Source organism: Mauremys mutica, chromosome 1 (assembly GCF_020497125.1).
Source record: "Mauremys mutica isolate MM-2020 ecotype Southern chromosome 1, ASM2049712v1, whole genome shotgun sequence".
In the NCBI taxonomy this organism is placed as follows: domain Eukaryota; kingdom Metazoa; phylum Chordata; order Testudines; family Geoemydidae; genus Mauremys; species Mauremys mutica.
This window is the reverse complement of record NC_059072.1, coordinates 363,464,926-363,475,077: the sequence shown is the minus strand read 5'-3', so window position 1 is coordinate 363,475,077 and position 10,152 is coordinate 363,464,926. Positions and strand designations below refer to the sequence as shown.

At 44.1% G+C, this 10,152-nt stretch overlaps 1 protein-coding gene across 1 annotated transcript; it reads left to right on the top strand.

Moving 5' to 3' along the window:
• The first annotated feature begins 9,129 nt into the window (after window positions 1-9,129).
• Window positions 9,130-10,152, top strand: LOC123366892 (olfactory receptor 52M1-like). Its single transcript, XM_045010765.1, has one exon. It carries the CDS (start codon window positions 9,154-9,156, stop codon window positions 10,150-10,152), a length of 999 nt encoding a protein of 332 aa, XP_044866700.1. The 5' UTR covers window positions 9,130-9,153.

Here is a 10,152-nt window from a genome sequence, read left to right as displayed (position 1 = left end):
GGATAGGTCCATCGATGGCTAATAGCCAGGATGGGCATGCATGGTTTCCCTAGCCTCTGTTTGCCAGATGCTGCGATTAGGTGACAGGTGATGGATCACTTGTTGGTTACCTGTTCTGTTCATTCCCTCTTGGGCACCTGACATTGGCCACTGTCGGAAGACGGGAGACTGAGCTAGATGGACCTTTGATCTGACCCAGTACGGTCATTCGTATATATGTTCTTATGTCTCTTGGAGATTCCAAAACCTGAGCTGGCTTTTGTAGGTGAGAAATCTGAGGAACTCTCTCAGATTAAAGTGTCACTAGAGGAGGTTTTGGAATTAATTGATAAACTCAACTTTAACAAGTCACCGGGACCAGATGGCATTCACCCAAATGTTCTGAAAGAACTCAAATGTGAAGTTGCAGAACTATTAACTAAGATTTGTAACCTGTCCTTTAAATTGGCATCGGTACCCAATGACTTGAAGTTAGCTAATGTAACGCCAATATTTAAAAAGGGCTCTAGAGGTGATCCCGGCAATTACAGACCGGTAAGTCTAATGTCAGTACTGGGCAAATTAGTCGAAACAATAGTTAAGAATAAAATTGTCAGATACATAGAAAAACATAAACTGTTGAGCAATAGTCAACAGTGTTACGTAAATTAAGCTGTCATGGGATAAAAGGGAAGGTCCTTTCATGGATTGAGAATGGTTAAAAGACAGGGAACAAAGGGTAGGAATTAATGCTAAATTCTCAGAATGGAGAGGGGTAACTAGCGGTGTTCCCCTAGGGTCAGTCCTAGGACCAATCCTATTCAATTTATTAATAAATGATCTGGAGAAAGGGGTAAACAGTGAGGTGGCAAAGTTTGCAGACGATACTAAACTGTTCAAGATAGTTAAGACCAAAGAAGACTGTGATGAACTTCAAAAAGATCTCACAAAACTAAGTGATTGGGCAACAAAATGGTAAATGAAATTGAATGTGGATTAATGTAAAGTAATGCACATTGGAAAAAATAACCCCAACTATACATACAATATGATGGGGGCTAATTTAGCTACTACTAATCAGGAAAAAGATCTTGGAGTCATCGTGGATAGTTCTCTGAAGATGTCCACGCAGTGTGGAGAGGCGGTCAAAAAAGCAAAAAGGAAGTTAGGAATCATTAAAAAGGGGATAGAGAATAAGACTGAGAATATATTATTGCCCTTATATAAATCCATGGTACGCCCACATCTCGAATACTGTGTACAGATGTTGTCTCCTCACCTCAAAAAAGATATACAGGCACTAGAAAAGGTTCAGAAAAGGGCAACTAAAATGATTAAGGGTTTGGAGAGGGTCCCATATGAGGAAAGATTAAAGAGGCTAGGACTCTTCAGCTTGGAAAAGAGGAGACTAAGGGGGGATATGATAGAGGTGTATAAAATCATGAGTGATGTTGAGAAAGTGGATAAGGAAAAGTTATTTACTTATTCCCATAATACAAGAACTAGGGGTCACCAAATGAAATTAATAGGCAGCAGGTTTAAAACAAATAAAAGGAAGTTCTTCTTCACGCAGCACACAGTCAACTTGTGGAACTCCTTACCTGAGGAGGTTGTGAAGGCTAGGACTATAACAGCGTTTAAAAGCGTTTAATTCATGGTGGTTAAGCCCATAAATGGCTATTAGCCAGGATGGGTAAGAATGGTGTCCCTAGCCTCTGTTTGTCAGAGGATGGAGATGAATGGCAGGAGAGAAATCACTTCATCGTTACCTGTTAGGTTCACTCCCTCTGGGGCACCTGGCATTGGCCACTGTGAGTAAACAGGATACTGGGCTAGATGGACCTTTGGTCTGACCCTGTACGGCTGTTTTTGTGAGAAAGCGCTGACCTGTCCTACGCATCTCACTCCAGCCAGGACTGGCTCTAGGTTTTTTGCCCCCCCAAACAAAAAAAAATGCCCCAGCCGCCCCCCCCCTTTTTTTTTTTTGCTTTTACACATGTTTGCACTTTGCGATGTTTTTTTGGTTTGGGTTGAGTTGGGTTGTTTGATTTTTTTGACTGTTTAAAATTTAAAAAAAATGGAAACAGAGAATTTGTAGTTAGTGAAATAGAAGAATTTCCTACTAGTGTACTCATTTAATTTTTACAAAATCACAACTACAAACAATTTGGGTTCAACTATACACTGTAATGAAAAACGTTAGTGTCTTCCGGTGTGCCCAGTTTCTCATAAATTAAAATAATCCAGTTTGTCAATGAGCGTACATGATTTTTTGATGTTTCATGTTCTTTCAAGTGCTGATGCAAATTTTGCCAGTTATTAAAACCTGCAGCTGCAAGAAGAATGTCCGAGTTACAGAACAGTTTGGAACAAAAACAAAAAACTATATCTTTGGTCTGTGAATACACTAACCATGATCTAATAACTTGTTCCCCATTTTTCCTTTTTTTCTTCATACTGGATGGCATAAATCAATGATTCAACTTACTAAATGGATATTCAAATGCAGGATCTAGTTTTGAAGGACCTTTTTTCACAATAATCATTAGCATTGTATCAGTAATTATTGTCGCCCATGTACTTGGATCTGATCCTATGTCAGTCTCTCCACCTTCCAATAATTACTCTTCAGTTTTCGATTTGGATAACAGTTCTTCGTTTCTGGACTCTTCAGCTGAAGAATTAAATCTTTGGATGGATTGTGATTGTTCATCTTTATCAGTTAGCAAAGATAATCTTTGGTGTGATTGGTCTTTATCAGTTGATAAATAATCACTTTCAATGCATTGCTTGGAGATTTCTCCTTGATTGTCGACTTTTAAAAAATACTTATTTGAAGTACAAGATAATTTTTGTAATTCTTTTTGCTGTTTCTCTCTTTGTTGCTGGTAGGCAGCACCGGAAAATCGTTTTCATTTTTGTCCCAGCATTTTAGTCCTATAACCACTGGCACTGACGCAACATGGAAATTGGCGCGAATGGTGCCAATAGGGTGGATTTTTCTGGTCTTCGTGTATTATTTTGTTTCGTACATTGGTGGATTTTTTCAGAAAAAAAAAAAGGATAGCCGGAATGCCATTTGGATTGTTGGACACTGTTGAAAATGAGATACTGCTGTCTAACCTCAGAGGCAGCAGCAGTCCAGAGGATGCACTAACATTGTCTGAATCCTTCTTGGAGGGATGCACCTAATTAATGGTGATGGGAAACTGCACCTTCAGCACTAGACCCCTCCCTTGTGAAATCACACAAGGATCAGTTCTCTCTCTGGGGCTTTTCAGCATCTCCATGCAGCCTCTATGGGAACTTGTCACACAACATGAACTCAAACACAAGCAGTATGCAGGTGACACTGATCTCCTCCTGTCCTTCCCATATGACCAAACCAGTATCACCACCATGGTCCATTTTCGGAAGGACCAGCTGGCTGCAGCTGAACCCAAGCAAGACAGAGGTGATGTGGTGGCAGAACTAAATATTTTTAAGGGTTCACTGCCACGCTAAAGCCTCCTTTGACTGAAGGTTCACAACCACACTTGGACAATTCAGTCCATAGTCTAGGAGGGCTCTTGGCTATTTTGCTGATGCTGAGCTCTCTCATATCATTGTCTGTGAGTAGTGCTTTCTACCATCTCCGGTTAACTAGGAGGCTCCATTGAATGAGACTCCTGGAAAGACTGACTCAGCCTGGAACATCAGATTACAATTTCACCGAGGAGACACTAGAAGGAAATGAACCAAGAGAGAGAGAACAAATCAAATGCAAACACTAATCCAGTGTCTATCCTGCCAATACTCCCTCCCCCCTTGTTCCATGGCAGCTTTGGGGGGAGGCCTCTGTCCCCAGGCAGGCCCCCAGCTGCCCTCTATCCACATGAACATTGTGTGGATGTTGCTTTTATTCTGTCTGTTCCCCCGAAGTGACCCCAGTGACTGTGATGCGTTGGCAGGTTTCTGAGGTGGAGTGGAGGTGGAGTCCTGGAGTTCACACCTCACAGGAGTGGGGAGCTCACAAACCCCATCTAGTTCTGAAAACCTCAGATTCACCTTCAGACTATGGCGAAGGCTCAGGCTTCCTCTTCCAACCTTTCCTCTACTTCCCACCCAGTGAACAGCACCTGTCAGAGCAGGAGTCCATTCCCTCCTGGCGTGACGGAGAGATCATGGTTACGGCAGGGAAGTCAGGATGCCTGGGTGGGGTCTGTCATCCTGCCACTCAACCTCTGTGTGACCTCGGCCAAATAACATCTCCCCATGCCTCAGTTTACCTATCTGTTTAATGGGGAATAGTCATGGTGACTTTCCTTTGTGAGGTGTTTTCAACATTCTTCAATGAAAGGTGCTGCACAGTATGATGAGAGTTATTGGGGAGAATTCTTTGATCACTTAGTAACAGCACCATGTGCCTGCAGAAGGTGCTTATGTCTCCCCTCACGCATCTTTCTATAGATCTGTCTGTTTACTATCTACCCATCGCTCTTGGGACTTTACAGGGTATCAGACCTTATGGAGTTTTAAGCATTATCACTTGCTTTCCTACCAATCAAGTATAATTTTTAAACATACACAAATGCACAGAGCAGCCAATTCCTCTCTGACTCAGCACAGAGCCCCAGAGTTCTCATCTCCTTTGGGAAGGTCCCTTAATTACTGTTTACTCCCAAAGCTGGATAAAGAGCACAGAAGCCCAGACAGGCTTGTCTCCAGCCTGTTTACATTCAGATGTTCACTTATCTCCTAGAGGCTGAGCGACCCCCCCGGGATTGCACAGAGCTATATTAGAAATGGTGCACGTTTCGGTGTCAGCTTTCAGTGTGGGATGTTGCTGCAGATGCTGGAGTGAGAGACATGTGGGACACGGCTACCTGAGGGGGATTCCCGGGGAAGACACTTCTGTTTAAGGATTCACAGGTACCCACTTCTTGCTGAGGAGCTCACCTGCGTGACAAACCGTGGATGTGATGGGACAGAGAATAGGTCTGTGGTCCTTTCCGCTCTGCACAGCCATTAAACATCCAAGGTCTCTTGCCACAGTGGATGAGTTTGCTTCAGTATCACAGGTTAAAATGTCCCTCTTTGCTGTGCCCTCCTGGGCTGATGGCCTCCAGCCCCAAATTTGCTTTATTTCAGTGCCACAGTAGATTCTTCAGGATGAAAGGGTTAGTAGATGTAGAATACAAGGCCAAATTCTGAGGCCAGTTTACTCAAGCCCCACTGAGGAAAAACTCCCCTTGGAGTAAGAACTGAATAAAGACCTCAGGAGCCAGCTGTGTATTAATGCAGAGACACTGTCACCTTCTCCTCTTGCATTTCAGGGCTCCGGGTGTTAAAGGGGGAGCGGGGGCTGTTCCCTGACTTTTATCTCCATGGAGGTGCTTGGGCTCCTCACTGGAACAATTCTAAGAATGTTTCAGCATGAGCAACACATCTTTTCTCCTAGCTTCATTTGAGAAGTCAGCTCAAACGTTATGCCGGAAACTCAAAAAAAAATTCAACCGGAAGCAGAAACCCAGCATGTGAAATTTCAGTCCAATTGCTTAAAGTTTGGCAAATTTATAAGCAACTGAAAATGAAGTCTCCTAATTGAAGGTGTCAGACAGCCTTAACCAACGGTGGTGCCGTGCCACCAGCACCACCTACAATGGCCAATCGATTTGTGAACCCTTGTGTTTGACTAAGGCCTGGTCTACACTTGCATTTTATATCATAGAATCCTAGAGACACAGGGGGAGAAGGAACCGCAAGTGTTAGCTAATCTACCCCCTAGCCAAGATGCAGGATTTGTTGTGTCTAAGCCATCCAGGACAGATGTCTATCCAGCCTCCTTTAAAACCTGCAGTTAAGCAGCCTCCATGATTTCCCGAGGCGTCTGTTCCATTGTCCTCCTGTTCCTACATTTAGGCAGTTTATGCTGAGATTTAATCTAAATCTGCTGTGCTGTAGTGTGAACCCATTGCCTCTTGTCCTGCCCTCTGTGGCAAGAGTGAACAACTTTTCTCCATCTTCTTTATTTCAGAGTGGTAACCGTGTTAGTCTGTATTAGCAAAAACAATGAGGAGTCCTTGTGGCACCTTAGAGACTAATACATTTATTTCGGCATAAGCTTTCGTGGACTAAAGCCCACTTCATCAGATGCATGGAGTGAAAAATACGGTAAGCAGAATATATATTCCAACACATGAAAAGATGGGAGTTGCCTTACCAAGTGGGGAGTCAGTTCTGACAAGCCAATTTAATTAAGGTGGATGTGACCTATTCTCAACAGTTGACAAGAAGGGGTGAATACCAAGTGAGGGAAAATTACTTTTGGTGGTGACCCATCCACTCCCAGTCTTTATTCAGGCCTAATTTGATGGTGTCCAGTTTGCAAATTAATTCCAGTTCTGCAGATAGTTGTTGGAGTCTGTTTTAATTTTTTTTGTTAAAAAATTGCCAGTGTCCAGAGAGACTGAAGTTCTCTACTACTGGTTTTTGAATGTTAAAATTCTTGATGTCTGATTTGTGTCCATTTATTCTTTTGCGTAGAGACTGTCCAGTTTGGACAGTCTGGTGGACAAAATCAGCAACAACAAAATTAAAACAGACTCCAACAACTATTTGCAGAACTGGAATTAATTTGCAAACTGGACACCATCAAATTTGGCCTGAATAAGGACTGGGAGTGAATGGCAGAGGGGCATTGCTGGCACATGATGGCATATATCACATTGGTAGATGTGCAGGTGAATGAGCCCCTAATGGTTTGGCTGATGCGGTTATGTCCTATGATGATGGCCCTTGAATAGATATGTGGATAGAGTTGGAAATGGGGTTTGTTGCAGGGATTGGTTCCTGGGTTAGTATTTTTGTTGTGTAGTTGCTGGTGAATATTTGCTTCCAGTTGGGGGGCTGTCTGTAAGCGAGGACTGGCCTGTTTCCCAAAGTCTGTGAGAGTGAGGGATCGTCCTTCAGCATTGGTTGTAGATCCTTGACGATGCGCTGGAGAGGTTTTAGTTGGGGGCTGTAGGTGACAGCTAGTGGTGTTGTGTTACTTTCTTTGTTGGACCCATTGTGTATTAGGAGACTTCTGGGTACACTTCAGGCTCTGTCAATCTGTTTCTTCACTTCCCCGGGTGGGTACTGTAGTTTTAAAAACGCTTGGTAGTCATCCTGTAGGTGTTTGTCTGTGTCCGAAGGATTGGAGCAAATGCAGTTGTATGTTAGAGCTTGGCTGTAGACAATGGATCGTGTGGTGTGTCCTCGATGGAAGCTGGAGGCATGTAGGTAAGTATAGCGGTCAGCAGGTTTCCGGTATAGGGTGGTGTTTATGTGACCATCACTTATTTGCACTGTAGTGTTGAGGAAGTGGATCTCTTCTGTGGACTGGTCCAGGCTGAGGTTGGTGGTGGGGTGGAAATTGTTGAAATCCTGGAAGACTCCTGCCATGTCCCCCTGAGTCTCCTCTTTCCCAAACTAAACATACAGAGTTCCTTCAGCCTTTGCTCATATGGCTTGAATTCTCTCCCTTTCATCATTTTTGTTGCTTGCCTCTGGTCATTTCCAGTTTCTCTACATCCTTCCGATACATTGGTGACCAAATTAGACACAGTTCTCCAGCTGAGGCCGAACCAGCTCCCAGTGCAGCGGCACTATCACCTCCTTTGATTTGCATGTGATGCCTCTGCTACTGCATCCAAAAATTACATTTGCTTTTTTTCTGCAACAGCAAAAAAATCTACACCCCTGAGAGATGTAGTTATATCAACCTAACCGCGATATAGTTGCATGGGGTCAACAGAAGAATTTTTCAATCCACTTAGCTACCACCTCTTGGGGAGGTGGATTACCTGTGTGGATGCAAAAACCCCTGCCATAGGTGTAAGTGATAAGGAAGAACCACTATAGCATTTTAAGTGTAGACAAGTCCTCAAGCAGATTTTCCAGAAAAAACATCCAGTCTGGATCTACAGACATGCAGAGTTGGGGAATCCACCACTTCCCTTTGCAGTTTGTTCCAAATATTAATCAGTTCAGTGCTAAAAAATTGGCCTTTCCTTCCAGTTGGTATTTGTCTGGCTTTATTTTCCAGCCATTGGACTTTGCTCTGCATTTCTCCGCTAGATCACAGAGCCAGTTATTTGTGTTTGTGTGTGTTTATATATTGCTTCCCCCGCCTCCAACTCCTGCCTTCACTTTGCCACTGAACAGAAGCTTTAGCCAAAGTTGTTCACACTCTTGACTGAGGAATTGTGGCTTCCAAGCTGTCTAATAAACTCTTCGTAAAGAACACCCAATTCTCATTCACATTGTTCTCTCAACATTTTTCCTCCCAATCAGTTTTGTTGATAATTTGCTTCACCTGAGGAGAATTAGCCCTTTTGAAACACAAGGTGTCCATAGATGTTACTGGTTGGGAACTGTTCTCTGTTTCTCCATTTGAATGTAATCAGTTTCATTCTTTATTTTCCTCTCATCTATCATAAGCCCCATTCTTTGTCTCTTCTCTAAACTAAACAGTCCCAGACTTTTCAGTCCGCAGATGGCAGCCTCCCCCATTCTCATAGCCTGTCTCAGAAATCCCCTTTCTATTGGCTATATCCTTTATAGCGACTGGGTGACCAGATCCAGAGCAAGGTTTCCTCCATCCCATTCCTTAGACATCCCATCATTTTCTTTGTTTTGGCCACTGCTATGAGTGACAACAAGGTCTTTCCTCTGAGGTGTCTTCTAGTTGGGATGTTTCTCTCTGGTACGTGTTTTGTAAAAACTTTTTTTTTCCACTCTCAGATTTTGAGCAACTGGGTGAATGGGGAAATCCCTTGAGCATGGACTCTCTAACCTGGGTTTAATTGCATTAAGGAACAATGATGGATAACTAGTATTCACACTCTTGTTTCCTGCTGGTGCCTATTAAGGTTTCCCACATCAGATGTATAGGAATTATTGAGGCGGGGGACACCATAAAATATGGAATTGGCATTGATAGGGTCATGTGTTCACAATTAATTTGCCTGAATAATGAAAATGTCATTTTTCAGTGTGTGAAGAGCAACCAATCTGCTTCATCCATTAGAAAAGCCTCCAGTGGTACATTTCATGTCTCAAATTAACATTGTCTCTCCATACAGGCATTTGTACTGCGACCATCACCCTAGACCCTGGACACATACAGGAAGTCAGGGGAACGTACGGTACATGCAGGAGACACCGTTCTGTCTCAGAGTTGGACACCTTCTCTCCTACTCCATGTCAGATTCCAACACAACTGCTTTCAAGAACCCCTCTAGCTTCATTCTCCTGGGTATTCCTGGGCTGGAGGCAGCCCATGTCTGGATTTCCATCCCCTTCTGCACCATGTATGTCATAGCCATCTTGGGGAACTTCACCATCCTGTTCATTGTGAAGACGGAGCCGAGCCTCCATGGGCCCATGTACTATTTCCTCTGCATGCTGGCCATCACCGACCTGGTCCTGACTACATCTACGCTGCCGAAATCGCTGAGCATCTTCTGGTTCAGTTCCAGGGAGATCGATTTCAGTGCCTGCCTCACCCAGATGTACTTCATTCACTGCTTTTTAGAGATGGAGTCTGGGATCTTCGTAGCTATGGCTCTGGATCGCTATGTGGCCATCTGCAACCCCCTGAGACATTCTGCCATCCTGACAAACCCCGTTGTGGCCAAGATTGGCCTGGCCGTGCTGCTGCGCGGCTGCCTGGTTATACTGCCCATTCCCATCCTGGCGAGGCAGTGGCCGTATTGCAGAACCAACATCATCCCCCAGCCGTACTGCGCACATATAGCCGTGGTGAATCTGGCCTGCGCCGACACCCGCGTCAGTAGTTACTACGGCCTTTTTATGCTATTCTGTGTGATGGGTCTGGATGTGATTTTTATCGCCGTGTCCTATACCCAGATCCTCAGGGCCATCTTCAGCCTCCCCACAAAGGACGCCCGGCTCAAGACTTTTGGGACCTGCAGCTCCCACCTCTGTGTCATTTTAGCCTTTTACATCCCAAATCTCTTCATCTCCCTCATGTACCGGGTTGGACAGAATGTGCCTGGGCATTTCCACATTCTCATTGTCAATGTGTACCAATCAATGCCCCCCACGCTAAATCCCGTCATCTATGGGGTGAGGACCAAACAGATCCGGGGCAGGCTGCTCCGGCTCTTTACTCATGAAGGGACCTAA

Bases quoted from the DNA above. Each gene is read 5' to 3' on its own strand.
- LOC123366892 (XM_045010765.1), top strand. From the start codon at position 9,154: ATGCAGGAGACACCGTTCTGTCTCAGAGTTGGACACCTTCTCTCCTAC.